At 40.5% G+C, this 21,434-nt stretch overlaps 1 protein-coding gene across 7 annotated transcripts in view; it reads right to left on the minus strand.

The window, feature by feature from the left end:
- MYO6 (myosin VI) overlaps positions 1 to 21,434 on the minus strand; it is a 416,768-nt gene that overhangs the window by 207,022 nt on the left and 188,312 nt on the right. For all 7 annotated transcript variants that reach the window (XM_077487353.1, XM_077487359.1, XM_077487358.1 and 4 more), the window contains 2 exons: positions 10,877 to 11,057; positions 1,072 to 1,216 (listed from right to left, as the gene is read on the minus strand). In XM_077487353.1, coding sequence (XP_077343479.1) covers positions 1,072 to 1,216; positions 10,877 to 11,057 — 326 coding nt within the window. The remainder of the gene's footprint in view (positions 1 to 1,071; positions 1,217 to 10,876; positions 11,058 to 21,434) is intronic.

A 21,434-nucleotide genomic window follows, 5' to 3' on the forward strand; every position in this document is an offset into this window, starting at 1 on the left:
TTTAAAAGGTGCTGCCTTACTGGTGGACTACTTTAAGTCCAATGAGGTGCATACCACCTCGTAAACTTATCTATTTTAATTTACAACTGACAGTTTTACTGAGCGCTAGGAGTACAGATATTGCTATACTCTGGGCTCTCTGACAGGAGAGATGCCCATTTCTCATACAGCAGCTCTGTCTGCCCCTCCCCTTCACTGCCCATTCACTGAATGGGTTCACATAATACAAAGTGCTCTGTGATTGTGCAGGAGGAGGAAAGGGTCGGGTAGAGCGGCTGCATATTATTGTGCAGCTGCGGGAGATTAAAACCAGAAGGTGAAGAGTTGGAGTGCCACAGGTATAGGGATGTCTGTACTTGACACTTAGTGAAAATGTAAATTAAAGACCATAAGGTGGCATAGACATCTTTAGAAAGTGGCAGAATTACTGACATTCAGCTTTAATCACACTTTAAGGATTCACTTTTAGATATGCTTTAATGGGTTGCATTTTTAATTTATTGGTTAAGCCAATCACTGACATCTGCAGGTAAGTAGATATGTTTTCTCTACTGCCTTCAGCTAAGAACCGACTGTGTTAAAATTAAGTCAAAATCCTTTTTAAAAGGACATACCACTGAAAACTCAAAAACTAGCTTTATTAGACTCATTATTTTTGACAACATCAAAGCACGTTCTCAAGTGGAATGCTGATTGTATTGTCACCGTCTGCCATTCTCATTAAACAGAAAGTAAGAGAAGATTAGCCTATCTGTAACATACTGTGTTACATTTACAGGGTCTTCAGTGGAGGAGGAGGAGGAGAAACCGTAAACTGGCAGAGACACACTATACAGATCACTTTAGTGCAGGTAAGGTAGCCTGTTATTTATATCGGATTTAATAACATGAGTATACCTTCTCGTGTTTCGACAGCTGTTATGGACCAAAGTAATAAGAAAGTAAGGGCTTTAAAAAGCAGAAGATTTTTGCATGTGGTGAAGATTTCCTTTTCAAGAGAAATTACCAGATTCCAAATTGTTTGCATGGATAGAGACAAGGACAGGGAAATAAATAGTGCAAGTGTCTTACTTGATAACTGTGCCTTTGGCGCCCCCTGCTGTTGTAAGCATGACCCGTGTGGTGAGGCTCACTCGTAGATCATCTTCGTCCAGACCCAGCAGCTTCGAACAACATTCTAAGGTCTTGCTAGATTGGTTCTTTAATGTGCAGCCACCTGGTGTTCAATACAACAGATTATGTCAGCAAAACCAAGGTCTGCAGGAAGGAGCATAATTGGTTAACAGAATTTGGCATTCATCCTAGCTTACAGGCTTTTGTCCAAAGCATCTGTATTATGCAATCTGTGCTTTTAATCTTTTCTCTGGCAAAAAAATAAAAAGCCTTGTACACGACAAAACCATGGTAAGCAGTTTGAAAATAACACATTGAAAGCTTCTGTGCTCTAACAAGAAAAGAAACTGAAAGAGAAATAGAAGGGCCCAGACCGTTCTTGGAATAACAAACAATTACTGTAGTTAGTATAGGCACAGAAGAAAATGTACACATTTAAATACATACATAAACAAAGTTCTAACAGTTTTTTGAAAGAATAAATTTAAAGCGGTAGTAAACCCGCTATTTATTTATTTTTTTAACACCTGCAAAGCAAAAGGCATAATGAGCTAGTATGCACCGCATACTAGCTCATTATGAAACACTTACCTTAGAACGAGGCCCCGACATCTGGCCCGATCCACGCCGAGGGAGCTGACATGTTCCCTCGGCGTTTCTTCCGGGTATCGCGGCTCCGGCGCTGTGAGTGGCCGGAGCCGCGATATCGTCACTCCCGCGCATGCGTGCGGGAGATTTCATTCTGGCCGGTCGGCCACTGCCGGATTTTCAGGCCGAGAATCCCCTTGTGCGCATGCGCATACCGAGGGGAATATCTCCTAAACCGTACAGGTTTAGGAGATTTTTTTTTACCTACAGGTAAGCCTTATTATAGGCTTTCCTGTAGGTAAAAGTTAAAAAAATGAGTTTACAACCACTTTAAGTGCTAAAACACCCTTTTTTTTTTTTTCTTTTTGTTAGGTTTGGCTAGGTAGTTACATGGTTAAAACTCCATTGGAGAGATTTACCTTTACTTCCGGTTTCAAAACAGGAAGTAAAAAAAGAAAAAGGGATATTCTCTTGTCACAAGAACAGCCGTTGCCACTGGAAGATTTCCCTTCCATTTCTTTTCAACAATTCGTAATTTTAGATTTTTCCTCATCACGACAATTAGAGCTGGTTCACATCTGTGCGGTGCATTTTTGGTATGTTGCATTTTAACAGATTCCTGTCCACGCTATAGCCGAATGACAGCTACAGCACAGACCTACATTGCTGGGAGGCCGTCAATAGATGTCCTCTTTGCACGCTATCTGTGTGCCCCCCGAGTCAATGAGACTCGAGTGATCACAGATAGGATCGATCCCAGCCCCTTACCACGTGATCAGCTGTCAGCCAATGACAGCTGATCTCATGGTGTAAACAGAAGAACGGTAATCTTACAGTGTGAAGAGAAAAAAAAGCCAATCACTGCCTTCTGTGTAAAGGACATCGGTCCCAAAGAGGAAGAGGCACAGCCACCTCATCTGTACCCACCAGTGTCACCTGCCAGTGTCCACAGTGCATATCAGTGCCACCAATAAGTGCCCACCAGTGTATATCAGTGCCACCAATCAGTGCTGCCTATCAATGCCCACCAGTGGTGCCAATCAATGCCTCATTAGGGCCACCTAGCAGGGCTATCAGTGTCACCTACCAGTTCCCATCACTGCCACCCATCAGTGCCACCTTCAGTGGTACCTTCAATGCCCTTCAGTGCCACATTAGTGCAACCTCATCAGTGCCGTCTATCAGTGCCCATCAGTGCAGCCCATCAGTGCCCATCAGTGCAGCCCATCAGTGCCCATCAGTGCAGCCCACCAGTGCAGCCCATCAGTGCAGCCCATCAGTGCAGCCCATCAGTGCAGCCCATCAGTGCAGCCCATCAGTGCAGCCCATCAGTGCCCACCAGTGCAGCCCATCAGTGCCCACCAGTGCAGCCCATCAGTGCCCACCAGTGCAGCCCATCAGTGCCCACCAGTGCAGCCCATCAGTGCCCACCAGTGCAGCCCATCAGTGCCCACCAGTGCAGCCCATCAGTGCCCACCAGTGCAGCCCATCAGTGCCCACCAGTGCAGCCCATCAGTGCCCACCAGTGCAGCCTATCAGTGCCGCCTCAACAGCATACATTAATGAAGGAGAAAAATGACTTGTTTGCAAAATGTTATAACAAAATATAAAACGGTTTTGTATTTTTTTTTCAAAATTTTTGGTCTCTCATTTTTTTAACAAAAAAATAAAAAACCCAGAGGTGATTAAACACCACCAAAAGAAAGCTCTATTTGTGGGGGAAAAAATGATAGAAATTTAATTTGGGTATAGTGTTGTATGACCGAGCAATTGTCATTCAAAGAGTGACAGCGCTGAAAGCTGAAAATTGGTCTGGGCAAGAGGGGGTTTAAGTGCCCAGTAAGCAAGTGGTTAAACACATTTAACATGCATTTTAGGCGTGTTACCATTGATAACTATAGAATGTGTGTTTTCATGAAAGTGCATCAAAGATGCAGCATGCAGGACCTTTTTTAATGCACCGCACCTAAAATGCACAGGTGTGACCAGGGTCTAAATCTTCCCAGAGATGATAGAGACAGTGGTGAGAACTGCATACTTGTTTTCCTGCAGCCTCCTGGGGATAACCACATCATGCATCCAAGGAGGCCACATATTATCATGGGCTGGCTGCAATAACGCGAAAGACAGCAGCCCCCCTGATGTCAGAAAAAGATGGCAGCATGGGACTGGATGTAGGCCAATCTCTGAGCACGCGTGTATGTTTTTTTTTTTACACAGACTTATCTATAGAGTAAAAAAAAAAAAAAAGAAAGAAAGAGGGGGTAATAGAAGGAATGAAGTTCCACTTTCAAATATATGTATTTTTTTTATATTTTTGTTGTTTATTTCGAGGCAGTCTTTTTTGGCTACTGGTAGAAGAAGTTTTTTTTGCACTACTGTACCATGTATAGTTGTGCTCAAAGATTTGCATACACTGATATAGAAAATATGAATGATAATGCCAAAAAAAATGTCTTTTATTTAGGGATCATAGGAGACCATTTATTATCACATATTTGTTTGGCTCCTTTTTAAATCATAGCCATGTCAAAGCGCTTTTGGATGTAAACCAGACGTTTTAGTGGCATTGGTGCAGTAAAGGCTTCTTTCTGACAACTCGTGCTCCTTGAAACAACCACACCGTCTTTTTCTAGAGCAGCCTGTGTTTTTCCCAGGGTTACCTTTGGATTTTTCTTCCTATCCTGAACAATTCATCTGGCAGTCGTGGCTTCAGATTTTCTAGGTCTACAAGATTTTTGCTTGGTATAAAGAGATCTCTGAATTTTCCACCTCTTAATAAGTGATTAAATAGTATTGACTGGAATTTTCAAGACTTTGAATATCTTTTTTTTTATTCTTTTCTATCTCTATAAATTTCCACTACGCAGGTCTTTTGACAGTTTTTTCTGCTCCCCATGGCTCAGTATCTAGCCTGCTCGATGCATCCATCTAAGAGCTAACAAACTCATTGACTATTTAATACACAGACACTAATTGTAATTTAAAAAGCCACATATGTGGGTAAATTAACCTTTAAAGCGTTACTAAACCCAGGACCCTACATTCACTATATCTGGTCTCCCACAGTACATGGAAATGCAATTACTTTAGTAAATATAAATTACCTTTTCTGATCAGTAGTATATAGCAGTCTTATGACTTCTATCAGTGTCTGGCTAAACCTTTTAGGAGGAGTTTTCATTCTACTCTGACTGTCCTATGAGGACCCCTGACCCTCTGTACAGTGCTGATTGGCCCTGTGCCGATCACATGCACCTTCCCAAGTGAAAAAATAAATAAAACATATCTCTAGCAATACACACCAAACTGGGTATGTGCAAAGTGACCCCAGGGCAGGAGATGGGTTTGGGGACTGTGGAAGAAGGGGAGGATCAGAGAAGACCAGATCAGACAGCATGTTTACTCAATGCAGAGGATTAACTCCTTACGTTCCACAGGGAGTATAGAAGCATGCTTTACTGCATATACAGACCAATATTACTGTTGTGGGTTTAGTAACACTTTAATTGCCATTTTAACCTGTTTATGTCCCCTTATGTGTCTGTACCAAGGCCAAACATTCCAGGGTAAATTTGTGATCAGGACCATTTGGAGGATTTCAGTTATCAAAAGGATTTTAAAAGGTGCCAAACAGCGATGTGATAATTCCTAAACTGACCTAACCGATTCCTACATTGGCCACTACTGTACAGTGTATTGGGCAGTGTGTAGTGGGCAGTGGGGTGTGCAGTGGGCAGTGGGGTGTACAGTGGTCAGTGTGCACACTACACACCCCACTGACTACTACACACCAGACTGAACATTACACTGCCCACTACACACCCCACTGACCACTACACACTGACTCCTGACCACTACACACCCCACTGACCACTACACAGTCCACTACACTATACACTGACCATTAAGCACTGACCACTACACTACACACTGACCACTACACTGAACAATGACGTGTAAGACGCGTCCGACGTGTCCTAGAACGTCATGTCTCTGCAGTCACACACAGGTGTTGTAGGACATCTCCTCCTTCTCCCTCCATACAGCACACACAGCCCGGATCTCCTTCTCACCTTCAGCAGCCAGCAGGTCCAGCAGATGTGTGCAGCAGGCCGCCCCGCAGAAAGTACTAGTACTGACGGTACCACCGCACCTTGCCACCTAGACACCCCCACACCTATCTCTCCCACCCCCGCTCGTCTTTTTCTTCTCTCCTAGGAAGGCGCGCTGCACAGTTCAAGGGCCAGGGGCGGAGCCGCCCGTGCCCGAGAGAACGAGAAGAGCTGGGGCCAATCGGGTTGCAGCACGAGACGAGGCCCCACCCAGCCAGCGCTGCCAAACTAGACGTGGCTGCCTTAAAGCGGCGACGGGGAGGTGTGGTGGGCCTGGGGGGAGGAGGGACTAAATATGCTGGAAGTGGGTGAAAGGGTGGTGGAGGGTGTAGAACCCTGCTAATTTGCGCCCCCCCCCCCATCCTGCGCCCCCGGTTTCGCCAGCTGCTTGGTACGCACCTGGATCAGTCATATTTTCAATATTAATGCCAACATTTCTGCTGGAGTATGCAATTTTTTTAGCCCAACTGTATGTGATTGTGATACCTTAAGTATGTTAGTTGTTTAGCTTAGGATCTCGACAGGCTTGTTTCCATTCTAGGATGGGAACTAAAATAAGTGAACATGACAAGTGATGACAGCAAAACAGTTTGCCTACAAGTTGTTCATGAAAAACAGGCATAAACTTCCAAGCATGTTCCCCTATGTTCAGAATTCCAACAGTAACTCTCCAAGCGCATTATTTAGAATACATTTATAAGTAGTTGGTATTCTGCAATGTGCTCTTCCCAGACAAATATATATGCCAGTAAAGAGAAGAGTGCATTGGCATGAAGATTATAGATATAGGCTAAGATGTTGTAGAGCTCCAGCAGAAATCATGGTGGCCAGGGAAGGGCAGGAAATTGTAATAACTATCCCCTCACATCTACTTGTGATATCTGTAAGTAATAGATATAACTATGCTGTCATTTCTTAGAACAGTCTTGGATGATGAGAATGCTCAGTGCAGAAATACTGCACAGCATAATGCATTTTATCAACGTATCACAAAAAAAAACCAAAAAAACACACTTAAAAAAGAAAATGTAATTCCCATAATGAATGTCTGAAAGAACTAAGATACATACTGAACTCCAGGAAAAATTCTGACAGCTTGATGCAGGCTGTCACCATTTTTTATGAGTCGGCAAGTGAAATGATAAACAATTCCCCTAGCCCTTTTAATATCCAACACATACATCTTTATTTTGCCACCCAAAGCTTTAATATCACAGCATCCAGTCAAGGGCAAGCAAAGTCACTGCTGTACAGTCTTTTCAACAAATGTTAGCTATAAATAAAAGTTGTTAAAGCATGATAAAAAAAAAAAGCAATATGCAACAGGCGTATTACAATAAACCAAACACTTATCCTTGCAGGGTGTATAGATTTCACTCTTTAACCCGCAGTATAGAAGTGATATTGTGTAACCCACAGCAACCAGAGTGACTTTTCATTATTGGTTGGACTTTTCTCAGTGTAATTCCATCTTTCTATGATTATTATTGATTTAGTAAATGCAGACACCTTTCTCAGTACTAGACAAGCAAAGGACATAAGACTATAACAAAGACATTAAAACATACACACCTACATAAAACCCTAGCCAATAGAGACCTGGCCAAATAAGCTTACCAACTTTCAGACAAGATAGATATTTTATGGGTTGCCAATGAAAAAATATCCTTTGCAAATAGTACTAATCCTCGGCTTTGTTCTAAAATGTCTGTATATCAGTGTGACTTATCCATCGGACCCAGCAGATGATGTTTGAATATTGAACAATACATATTTCCAGCACCGGTACAAACAAAAAATAATTATCTAATTTAAAATATTTGCAGAATAGTATTGAATTAGTAAAATATTAAGAGGTTATCCAACAGGGCAAATGGCAGTTTCTTAGAGACAGCAAGTACACTCAAAGGAACACTGCGCTGCCTGAAAGCTCTTAAAATAAGCAAAATCAAGCAGTTAACACAAAAAACAGATACATTTGTTTCTAAAAGTAAATAGGTATATAAAGTGTAGCGCTAAAGATGTCAATCTGGTTAGAACTTGTCAGGACCCCCAGACATATAAACCTACATGAAATGATACTGTAGTGAACTGGTGGCCTATACTAAAAAAAATATCAAATTAAATTACAAAACGATGTGATATCAAATTCAAAAATACACAGAGTGTAATTAGTGATACACATTAATGATCCGTGCAGATATTAACATTTCACATATGTAAACCTGAAGCTGGGCTAGTGATGAACCTGCACAGAAAGCCTAATTAATGCAACATAGATAAGCATGAAGCATGTGAAAAAAAGTCTTTAGGTGAAAAAGTTGAACGTGCAAGAAAATCCCACGTGAATGGATATGGGCATTTCTTCAAAATCTCAAAGAAGAGAAGTATGTTGACGCACAATCGCTACTGTGACAGTCCCACCACCTATAAAGATGTGAGCTTACCGAATAGCTCAGACCCATAGAACCTGTACGTTCTATGAGTCAAAAGAGCTTAGAAGTGTCAGCTGGCAACCTGGGATGCAATATCTGGAACTACGTCCACGAACCTTTCAAAGGGGGTCCGTCTCCACACAGGGATCCAATTTCAACCGATATAGTGGGAGAGGATAAAGAAGACCATATAGCGTAATTCCATATAGCAATGAAAATTTATTAAAAAGTAACACACTTACATTTTACACCCCAGACAAAGTCTATGGAGACAAAACGCGTCGGAAGTACTCCCCTGCCGCCAACATATATATTTTTTACAAGCGCTTGAAACACTTTTAAAATGTAAGTGTGTTACTTTTCAATACATTTTCATTGCTATATGGAATTTAGGTTGAAATTGGATCCCTGCGTGGAGACGGACCCCCTTTGAAAGATTCGTGGACGTAGTTCCAGATATCGCATCCCAGGTTGCCAGCTGACACTTCTAAGCTCTTTTGACTCATAGAACGTATGTTCGTTTGGGTCTGAGCTATTCGGTAAGCTCACATCTTTATAGGTGGTGGGACTGTCACAGTAGCGATTGTGCGTCAACATACTCCTCTTCTTTGAGATTTTGAAGAAACCCCCATTATCCATCCACGTAGGTTTATATGTCTGGGGGTCCTGACATGTTCTAACCAGACTAACATCTTTAGCGCTACACTTTATATACCTATTTACTCTTAGGGACAGTAAGCCATAAAAGGATATAACTCCCAACTTTCCATTCTTTAGGAGCGAAGTGCCTCTTTTTTTTTTTTTTACCCCTTAAAGGGGTTGTAAAGGCAGAAGGTGGAGTATATGCATTAAGATTAAAATCCTTCTGTGTACAGCAGCCCCCTCCCCAGCCCCCCTATGACTTACCTGAAGTCCCTTTCTGTCCAAAGATGTCCACGAGTGTCAGATTCTCCTTCCTTTTTGGCTGGACACAGCCGCTGCACCATTGGTCCCAGCTGCTGTCAAAGTCAGGCAGCCAATCAGAGAAGAGAGAGGGTGGGGCATCGGTCGGGCTCCGTGTCTGAATGGACACAGAGAGCTGTGACTCAGCTCAGGTGCCCCCATAGCAGTCTGCTTGCTGTGGCGGCACTGAACAGAAGAGAGGGGCCAGGATCACAGAAGCGGAACTCGAGAAGAGGAGGATCCAGGTTGCTCTGTGCAAATCCACTGCACAGAGCAGGTAAATATAAAACATGTTTGTTTGTTTTTTTTTTAATAGGAAAAAAAACTGAGTCTTTACAATCACTTTAATAGACAAATATTGACCTAACCGCCTCCACTCCCAACCCTTCATCCCTAAGCCTCTTAATACACTAACCTGAACTATGCCTAGTGCAGGTGCTAACTCCCTTTCTGTTTTCATCATGCTCATTAAAACCTAGTGCCAGTTTGCCAGACTTAAAAAAATATGTATAATAATAATAAAAATAATAAATAGAATCCCACAGATTATTCATGTCTATAGGACGCTAGTGAAGAGGGAGCACAGCTTCAGATTTTTGCTGCTGGGATGCAGACACCATGGGAAGCTGCTGGGGAAGGAGGATATTTTATGTAAAGCTGGCCATAAACTGTCTCCTCTGCCGGTTCAGCAGGGACCGACAGATTCTAAACATGTATGAGCAAGTTGATTGTACACAATCGGTCCACTGATCAACTGTCTTGGGTAGAACCAGCATGTAGGATTTTTAGGATTTCTTTTGATCTGACATAAAGAACTGTATAAAGGAATGCATGATTTTAAAAGTACAAAATATATATTAATATTGTACATCATGCATTACCGCTTTAAATTAATGCACTGGATTTTTTCCAACTGTAGTTGATAGGAAAAGTCACAAAATCTGTGAATTTAAATCTGTAGCTTTTTGCATATAAAGTACGCAAGATGGGGGTATGGCAAGGAGCTTTCTTTTTACCTGCAGTATTACAAAATCAAAACCTTTTTTTTTTTTTTTTTTTTTTGCAGCTCTTACCAATAAATTTTAAAACAGAGGTTCTTTTCATGGGTAACTACACTCTTCATATTGTTGGTTTAAGCATATGGAGTTGAGCTGTAAATAAACTCTGACGTATACCAATCTTCAAAACGGTGAATAGCCCTTTTTACCTTTACGTAGCTATATTTCATGGTGTCTAGAAAAACAGATGCATTTCCTAAGCATGGTTACATTCAAATAGATATTGTGACCCTCCTGTCAGCCAGGGGCCAATCTGTCAGCTGTGACATTCACTTGTAGTAACAGCCATTGTGCAGAGCACCTGCATTGCAGCAGTCACACAAGAGTGCATTTTTATTGTTTCCAAAAGACCTCTGCAAATCAGCTGTGCAGATGGCGGTTCATCTACGCATAATGAAATCACTTTTTTCAATTACTCATACTCGAGAAAAAAAACGCGTATAAAAAAAATATATATATTTTTCCTTTAGACCTCATCTTTGCTGTACTATCTGTAGAACAAAGCCCACATGCAATTTAAAGCACATTTTATTCCCACTTTTAAAAGAACATTGTGCTTTGTGACTCAAACTCTTTTCAAATGACATTTACACTGATGGAATAATAGAATAAAATGTCTTCTAACCAGAGGTGCTCCCAGCTTCTTCAAAATCAATATTTCCAAGGTGCAAGACGCCGGCAACCACTCGGAAAAGATCAAGCTTCTCTGTGTCATCCAAGCCAATCTTTTTCATAGCTACAACCATTCGATTGAAATCTCCATGATCATCCAAGAGAGGATCCTTTAGGGAGCCATGTTTGAGGTACTACAAAAAAGAAAACTTTGTTATTTTATGGATTAAACTGACAAGTGATATGAAGGTGCATAAAAAGTCTACACATAAAGTTCAAAAGAGGTTATAGCGAAGTAGAGTTAACATGCAGAACTCAAAAGGAGATAATAAGGAGACCATCACATACACACTAATAAACAGCCATTTTGCAAACTAATCTGAATACTAATGAGGATAACTAAGGTTTCCTATTCATGCCCTGTGCCTAAGGCTTCTGTGATGACTAAGTATGCAAATTTCCCCTGTCCTCCTGGTAAAAAGAACTGTGTGCAGAGTTTGAAGATTGAAGTCTAGCTAGAGCTTGTCAACTTTCTGCAGATCAGAATAAGAGGACCACAGATAGTTTCATTATACATCTCATTTGCTGCTTTAAATAATACTCCTTCCACTCTTATTTTACAGGAGATTTTCAGTTTATAAGAAAGTCCCCCGCCAGCTACTAAACCTCAAAGTAGTGCTCAAAATTAATTTTTCTCTTTTAAGCTTCATGGTCAAGATAGGTCTTTCTCAGAGCCAGATTTAGACCTTAAGGTGTCCGGGGCACTACAGGTTCAGGGGGCCCCTTATACACAGAGTTGGTTTACATTCTCAATGACAGGCACACGTTTTTATGCATGACACCAGGTCATTCCGAAATCACACATGCCCACCTACAAGCAGTCATAGTTCTCTATGTGTGGTTTTTGCTTGAGTGGCTAAAAAGTTATTTTTGAAAAAGGATACAATAGAATATATTTATATTATTATTTGTTATTTTTTTATAGATTTTTTAAAATTATTTTATATATAATTTTTTATATTGTTTACACATTATTTCTTCTGTCAGAGGGGCCCTGGGCAATTGCCCATTTTGCCCCTTTATAAATCTGGCCCTGGTCCTTCCCTTTTAAGCTTCATGGTTAGGATGGGTCCTTCTCATTTAAGCTTTATGCCAGGAACTGGGATTTTAGATTTCATCTAGTAAAGTCTGATCTTGTGATGTCATCATTCAGATAAAAAATGTTCTATGACAACATCTTAATTGACTTCAGCAGTACAGGAGTCACGCTATTACCTAAAACTGTAGCAGAAGGCTCCCTCCTTATTGCTATATACATGGATTAGAAGACCTGGAAGTCCCTTTTAAATATTCCAGATAACACTTGAACTCTGTAATGCAGAGACGCTACTAAAATCTCTAACAATCAATAGCTTAACAGATTGCACAAATTGTTTCCTATTGTAAACAATACAAGTAATATGTAGTAGCAATTAGGTGCCCAAATGCTCTTAATGTGTGCACTTATCTTCTACTACATGCTGCTTGTACAGCTTACAAATTGGGGAGCAAATTTGTTCAAACAGTGTAGCAACTGGCCACCACGTTTAGTGATTTTAGTAGCATAAATTACTAAAATGTGCCCCTGTGCTTCTGCCCTTACAGCAACCAATAAATGGAAGCACGCTAAAGGTGTTCTATGTGGTAAAAAATATTGTTGCCATTGGTTAGTAAACACTATGACAAATTACAATCCGACTCAAGTGTTTGAGCGGTAACTGCACTTCAGTGCAAACAGCAAGCAGACAGACAGCCACGAGTATATACTTCATTTGTTAATGAACCAAGACGCTGAACATGGGATCAGCTCAGAAAATGGCTGTCATCATCATGTATTACTGATAGTTCTGTTTTATAGCGAATATTTGAAGCATAGCAATACAGAAAAGAATTGTTTTGCAATAAAGAGTAAGTCATACAAGATAGATAAACAAAGATAAAAAAGCACTAAATCAGCTAAATGCTTTGCTTTATGGGGATGCGGATGTTCCTGGAGTTAATCACATTCTAATTTATGTTCCATGTATATTTATATACTCGTTCGCCCATAAAGCAAATATGCATGCAGAGCAGTTCATCTCTACTCCTAGGAGATCATTTAGGCATGCTGTATTAAGCAAGACTCTCGGAAACACCAGAGTATAAAAAAAAGCTCACAGAGAGTCAGAGAACTTCCTAAAAGCAGAAAACAACTTTCAGCAAATATGTCATGCATCTGAAAAGTCACCGCACGCTTCTCTACACACCATCAATACTAAGCTAAAAGTGATTGCAGGGTTCAAGAAATATACCTCATCTTCCTGATATAATATAGGAAAGGCAAGAAAAAAGCAATTTACAGAGTTAATTGCACTGTTTGCTATGGATACAGCAGTTTACACACAAACAGCACAGTAATGAGACAACCAGGCAGCAGCTAAGACAGGATTTGTGCCTCTCTGGCTGTATGCATTTATAACAGAGCAGGAGGCGATCATCTCAAGGCATTGTGGTTTTCTCTGATAGTATGAAGACACCAAGGGCAAGCTGCATTAAAATAAGCATGGCTTGTTTTTTTTTCAGGTGCACTATATATCTGATACCCTACACATTTATATCCAGAACCCCAAAAAAAAAAAAAACTTGGTCCCAAGTAGGAAAAAAAAAACAAGTTAAATGTCAGGTTTCAATGGTTCTCAGAGTAGCTTGCAAGCCTCACTAACAAGGCATGTTCTGTGGATTTCATCCCTCCAGGAACCCCAGTCAATTAGTCTAAGTTTCACGTAGCTAGATATACCTGTGGAATTGTGTGAAGACTCACACAGCATGCATTTCTACCAAGACCCGAGGACAGCTTTGAATATCTCGGTATCACAGAACAGCCTTGAGATGGAAAAAATACATTACAGAGTCCTGTTGAAGGATGATGCCTGTCGTAATAAAAGGAATCGGTCAAGTAGAACAATAACGTAGCAGAGCCAAATGAGACCCAGCAGAATCACTTTTTATTTAATCCACACTGCCATTGCTGAGTAATCATCTGTGATAAATTTGCGGTGTTGTACCAGTGTCACTGGAGTAGCCAGCCACCTAGAAGTTATAGTAATAGGCATTACGCTTGGACACTGCATATCATTATTTACCATGGCCGCACCCAAAGTAATATTGTGACATTAAAAAGGACACTGATAAACATTAGTTTTTACCAGGTTTCCTCTAAAGGCCTGTACCCACGCGCTTTGATTTTCGGACATCAATTGTGTTACGACCGATCGTCCGCAAATTTTACCGTTAGTACAGTGCTTTCGACAGCCGATTTCACTTTTTCGTCAGACAAAAGCTGGATGTGCAGACTATAAAAATTTTGTCAGATGTGAACTCAACGACTGATTTCCGTTTCATTAGTACAGCACAAGACCAAGCATGCGCAGAAACGGAATACATACAAAAACTATTCAACACGTTACGTCACTGCTGACGTTGTATTCCGTTAAACGAAAATTATTTCATAACCTCTTAACTTTTGACATGAGACTAGCATGCCACAAAAATCATACAGCCTGTCTTCCGAAAATAAAACCATGTGTGCGAGGCTTAAGAAAGTAGAAAGCCCTGTTTTTGTGCGATACCCAAAACAGAAGTACTTCACTTGCTAGAATAAGGCATCTGAAGAATAAGAAAGCAACAATCAGCAGTGTCACTCTCCAGCTGATAATGGCCTTAGTTTAAATGTAAAAATATTTAGAGCAGTAACTGATCAAGCAATGGACACAATTGTTTTACCACGGGGAAGAATGGAACCTAGAAAACCATGCAAAAAGAACAGTTATTAGAATTGGAAGGATGACGGTTGGTTGTCTGCTGTGCCTTAAAGTGGTTGTAAACTTCAGACATGAAATATGAACAAAGCATATCCTTCTATAGTGTATACATGTCTCAGTTAAAAGCAGCAAGTGTCATTTCTGTCTGCTGCTTCATTCCTCTGTTATCAGTATGAATCACTTCTGACAGATTTTCCTGAAGCCAAGAAAAAAATGGGGACAAGGAGTGTCCTCCAGCAGATTGACAGCCTCAGCTCTGATCCTTTGTTCTGTGTGAAGAGGGATGTGTCCCTTTCTTTCATCCAGCTATAGAGCTCTCCTCACTGAGCTCTGTAGAGTGTGACTTCAACTCTCCGCCCCTTTTTTCCTGAACTCTCAGACAAGCTGAATAAATTCTTCACTTTGAAAGGATGTAAAGAAGAAATTATTGCAGATAGACAGATACAACTTATAAAGGAGGATATGTTTAATCTCTGTGTAAAATCAGAGGCCAGTTACTTCACTGGGTATATGTAAGGGTTTAATGTCACTTTAAGGTTTGCCAGTGTCCTGCATTTGAGAACCAGGCCTCATGTTAACCTTTTGTCTTTTTATCTCTATAAACTATACAAAGCCACATAATATGTTGTGCTTTCTGAATACTGTAGGATAATCCGGACAATGCCACCAATAATCATGGCTCAATAAAACCCAAATAAACAGTTTCATCATCAGGTAAAGTGGCTAGTTTTTTTCTTGACCGTTTCATTTCAGATGGAGTCAGTAGATTACACAGCATAATAACCCATGTTCCTTACAAAGACTGGTATGTTGCATGTGCAAAAAATAAAAAATCTGGCCTTCCCCAATGAACATGAGTGTAAGTAATGGAAACAGATGACAAAAACAGTCACTAAAATAAATAATTGACTATCAGTTGCAAATCAAAGAGATTCAACGCTTTCTCCCACAACTTGCCATCACAGCAGATCTTTAAGTTACATACTTTATCCTCCTAAAGCTGGCCTTACAATCTAATTGCACAATGTTTGCACAAGCTCCTTTAGATTTATCAAAACTATGCAATCCCAAATAATATCCAATCAGACAGACCCTCTTACTACATAGTTGCTGGTAAAAAGAAGATTATACAATCAAATGGTATAAATGCTGTTGTCCCCAAACTGCGGCCCGTGGGCCATTCCTGTTTTAATCTTGCACTTAGGGCACCATTCCTCCCACTGATATAAGGCATTATTCCTCCTACTGATAACACCAACAAGACACCATTCCTTCCACTCCCACTATTCAACACTGGGGCACTAATCCTTCCACTGTGACCAACAATGAGGCAGAATATTCCCCACTGACACCAATGATGGGGCACTATACCTCCATTTGACACCAATGATAAAGCACTATTTCAACTGACACAAGAATGGGGTTCTATTCCTTCCACTAATACCTACTATGAGGCATTATTCTTCTCACTAACACCAACAATGTGCCACTATTCCTCCCACTAATACCAATGGTGGAACATTCCTTCTCCTACTGACCACAAGATGGATTTTTTTTTGTCAAGTCTGAGGCATTGTTACTCCCATGGACACTAGGGAATTTTCTACTCTACTCTACTCTAATTTTCCACAGTTCCCCTAAAATCTGACAATAAACTGGCTACCTGTTTAGAAAGTTTGGAGACCCCTGGTATAGTGCATGGTCAACCTAAAAGCTCAACACAGTATTTTATGGTGCTTAGCCAACTGTATTTTCCAATACATTCAGACAGCTTTAAAGGTTGTTGGAGATTAATGGAAGTTGTCAGTGCATGCTTCTCCTTTTCAGCATGCTAGTTCACCAGCTTTCATTGTGATCCCTTGACTTCAAAGCAGTCAGTCATTGACCCAGACAAGTATAGAGATAAAGAGGTCAACACTTTTACATGTACTCAATTGTTTCTGTTGCAAGTGCACTAATATGGCTAAAACCACCTCAGACACCTTTTCTGATACGTATTTACATTATTGCTTGTTCTGGGCTTGTGACTGAAACATACTAAAATCAGACACAGCCATGTAACTAGTATTTTCGATTGGAGGCCAGCTATGGCAGCTCCATACTTCTCTCATGATAGAGTAATTTTAAGTCTGATTCAGGACCAGTGTGATTTTGCAAGTGTGTGCACTTCCTAAGAATTTGTACACACACCTATGAGAGGACTCCATAGCCAGGGCTCATAACAGTACTCCCCAAGCCAGTTAAAAATGTACTGCTGCACTTTCTGACTGGCATGGATTTCTTTTATTGGACCCGTGGCAAGGATTTAAAAAGCTCATAGTGAGAATATGAAGCAAGATGTAAATAAATCAGGAGTAAAGAGTGATGAAAACTTCCCCAAAGTATGACTTAAGATTTGACCGCTGATTTGGTTGTGCCCTAGGTTTAATTAACATTATCAATAACTATCATTTCAAAAAATTGTAATTCCTGTATACAAAGAAATGTTCCTCCAGTATTATTTATTTTATTACAGATACTTATACAGTACCATCAATTTAGGCAGCGCTTTACATATATATTGTGCATTCACATTAGCCTTTGCCCTCAAGGAGCTTACAATCTAAAGTCCCTAATTAAAATTTATACATACACATACTGGGGACCAATTAGCCTACCTGCATGTCTTTGGAGTTTACTTAACCAATGTCTAAAACTTCTTTTGCTTCATTAAAAAAATGCTTTCTTCTGATTAGATGACTATCATGTCCACTAATTGTCTGTGAGTGCTAAACAGCATAAGCCAGTCACTTTCCCAGTGACTGCCTAGGCAGTTAAATCAAGTTAAGCTTAATGAACATAAAACTTAACGGAGAGGAAAAAATTAAATGGGCCAAGGACACTGGCTATCTGCTGACAATTGCTGCACACATTAAAATTAAAAGGCTAGAAAAATATTTTCAGGTGGTATTAGCCAGTCGCCTGACACTGCAATAGCCGTGTAAAGAGTGCAGTGTAATACATTCCTCTATGAAGTAATGCCTTAGTGATTAATTAAAACTAATCTGGGCTCCAACATCCCCCCCCCCCCCCTTTTGTAGTCAAGCCGATTAACACCTATTCACTAGGTGGCCTGCAAAGGTACAGAGTAGTACGTGAAAAGCAGCTGCTACATCCATTTACAAGCCGTGGCAGCGGACTCAATCAATGAATCTGTGACACTGAGCTTGACTGTCAGTATATTCAGGAGTAAAACACGGGCAATACTCCGGCACCAAAGAAAAGCTATAAATGTCAAGGACATATACAAGTTTGTCACTTCTTTTCCCTACAGGAGAGCAGCTCTTGCCTGCTACTTACAGATAAGAGACATATCAGTCAGGGTCTTAAGTGAGGGAACCAGGTGTAAGGGGAAAAAGCAAAGCATTAATTATGTTTGGTACACGACAAGTGCAGCACGCACACCAAGATGTCAACATCTTAGAAACTGTAAACACATGCAAAGAGATCCTGCTGCTAAGAAAGAATGGACTTCACAGTTCAATCAAAACCGCAGAATCCCAACAGTGTTTCTTCTGAAAGCAATAATTACATTGTAAGTCTTTCAGATCAAGATCGAGGAATTAATTTAGTGTAAATGCAGAAATGATATTCACTTTCTAAACATAGACCAATGTGTTTCTAGGTATCTGGGCATACATATAATTGAGCAACAACTAAATGGCTTCTTATAAAAAAATATGTATAATACTAAACCATAGAAAATGCATATTATATACACACACATATATATATATATATATATATATATATATATATTTATTATATATGCACAGTGCCCTGAAAAAGTATTCATAACCCTTGAAATTTCCAAATTTTGTCATGTTACAATCAAAACCGTAAATATATTTTATTGGGATTTTATGTGATAGACCAACACAAAGTGGCACATAAGTGTTGAGTGGAAGTAAAATGATAAATGGTTTTCAACATTTTTCACAAATAAATATGTGAAATACCACCTTTTGCTGCAATTACAGCTGCAAGTATTTTTTGGGTTGTCTCTACCCACTTTGCACATCTACAGAGTGACATTTTTGCCCATTCTTCTTTGCAAAATGTTTCAAGCTCTGTCAGAATAGATGGAGAGCGTCTGAACAGCAATTTTCAAGTCTTGCCACAGATTCGCAATTGGATTTAGGTCTGGACTTTGACTGGGCCATTCTAACACATGAATATGCTTTGCTCTAAACCAGCAGTCTCCAAACTGTGGCCCAGGGGCTGGATGCGCCCTTTGCTTGTCTTTATGCAACTCGTGGAAAACTATTCCATCCAATGACACCAACAATGGGGCACTATTCCTCCTAGTGACACCATCAAAAGGGCATAATTCCTTCCACTGATACCAGCGATGGGGCAAAATTCCTTCCATTGACACCACTGATGGGGCAAAATTCCTTCCATTGACATTGATGGGGCATAATTCCTTGCATTGATACCTACAAGGGGTCCCTTTTCCTGACACTGACACAAACAAGGCAAAATTCCTCCCACTGATACCAAGAACAAAGCAAAATTCCTCCCCCTGACCTCAATGATGGGGCAGAATTCCCTCCATTGACACCAATGATGGTGCACTATCCCTCCAACTGTCAAAGATATGGCATTGTTTACTCCCACTGGATGTCAGGACATTTTCTACCCCCACTGGTCCTGGTCTGGCCCCCCTAAAGTCTCAAGGAAAGTAAACTGGCCCCTTTTTTAGAAAGTTTGGGGACCCAATCTAAACCATTCCATCATGTCTCTGGCTGTATATTTAAAGTCGTTGTCCTGGTGGAAGGTGAACCTCCACCCCAGTCTCAAGTCTTTTGCAGACTTTAAAAGATTTTCTTATAAGATTGCCCTGTATTTGGCTCCATCAATCTTCCCATCAACTTTCACCAGCTTCCCTGTCCCTGCTGAAGAAAAACATCCCACAACATGATGCTGCCACCACCATGTTCCATGGTGGAGATGGTGTGTCCAGGGTGATGTGCAGTGTTAATTTCCCTCCACAAATATCATTTTGCTTTTAGGACAAAAAGTTAAATTTTGGTCTCATCTGTCCAGAGCACCTTCTTCCACATATTTGCTGCGTCGCGCCTCCCCCACCTCCACCCACTCCCTACATGGCTTCTCGCAAGCTGCAAATGGGACTTTTTATGGATTTCTTTCCAGAATGGCTTTCTTCTTGACACTCTTTCATAAAGGCCAGATTTGTTGCATGTGCAACTAATAGTTGTCCTGTGGACAGATTTTCCCACCTGAGCTGTGGATCTCTGCAGCTCCTCTAGAGTTACCTAGTTATTTGCTTCTCTAATGAATGCTCTCCTTGTCCGGCCTGTCAGTTTAGGTGGACGGCCATGTCTTGGGTAGATTTGCAGTTGTGCCTTACTCTTTCCATTTTTGGAGGATGGCTTGAACAGTGCTCTGTTCAAAGCTTGGAATATTTATTTATAACCTAACCCTTTATGAACTTCTCTACAACTTTTTTCCTGACCTGTCTAGTGTGTTCCTTGTCCTTCATGACGCTGTTTGTGCACTAAGGTTCTCCAACAAATGTCTGAGAGATTCACAGAACAGCTGTAATTATACTGAGATTGAATTTATTTATCCTTCCACTTCACAATTATGTGTGATTTTGTGTTGGTTGGTTGTGTTGGTCTATCACATAAAATCCCAATAAAATACATTTCCATTTTCGGTTATAACATGACAAAATGTGGAGAATTTCAAGGGGTATGAATACTTTAAGGCTTGCCACAGATTCTCAATTGGATTTAGGTCTGGACATTGACTGGGCCATTCTAACACATGAATATGCTTTATATATAACCCAGCAAACAAGGTAGATTGAGCAATTAAAAACATCTACATTAAGCTTGCAATATACTTTTTAACATCACCACTATATAGGATTTTTAATGAGCAGAAAGTAGAAGTATGGGCAAAACTTTTTTTCACATTTTTGGATAGAGCAATAGAGGATTATAACACCCCTGTCCGATTTTTTTTTCCCCTCCAGCTCCATTGGAGAGATTTCCTTTCCCTTGCTGTCCTACAGCCAAACAGGAAGTGTGAGGAATCTCTGCAAATGAAGGGAATTCCTTGGGACCCCCAGGTCACCACAATATCCCCATTGAAAGATTTCCCCCCCCCCCCATTACTTTACTGGGGATAGCCCAAAATTTGTGAGTTTCTTTGACTTTCACTTCCTATTTTGCCACCTTAATTGGGGGGGCGGGCTCTGCACTCAAAAAAGTTTTGCCTTTAGTTATACTTTAACACCTTATGATCTGTGCTAAAGCTGACCAGCCTTATTCCCACAGGAATGTGTTTAAGGCTTTGTTTACATGGGTGGGAGGAGGCAGTAAAATTAGGCAGTGGAGACACGTTTTTGGGGGGCAATAAACCAGTTTCTTAACTTGCTATTTTTACTGCCCCTAGACACTTGCATAAACAAGGCATAATACTGCCTTTTATAAAAATAATTTACTAATTACCTTATATGTAGACCTTCACATATAATCAATACATGAATTCCTCTAATATAGTATTAAAACAGTCTCAGTGTGATATGAGTGAATATTAGAAAATATTGCCTTTTCCAACAGTTTCCCAGCATGTCAATGCCTTACACCCAAGTGCAGTATCAGATGTGCCCTCACAAATTGCAATGGACCTCAGTGGTAACAAGAGGTCATATAGAGCAAT

This window comes from Lithobates pipiens, unplaced genomic scaffold, assembly GCF_037356315.1.
Source record: "Lithobates pipiens isolate NorthernLeopardFrog02 unplaced genomic scaffold, aLitPip1_a1.2 Scaffold_18, whole genome shotgun sequence".
Classification (NCBI taxonomy): Eukaryota; Metazoa; Chordata; class Amphibia; order Anura; family Ranidae; genus Lithobates; species Lithobates pipiens.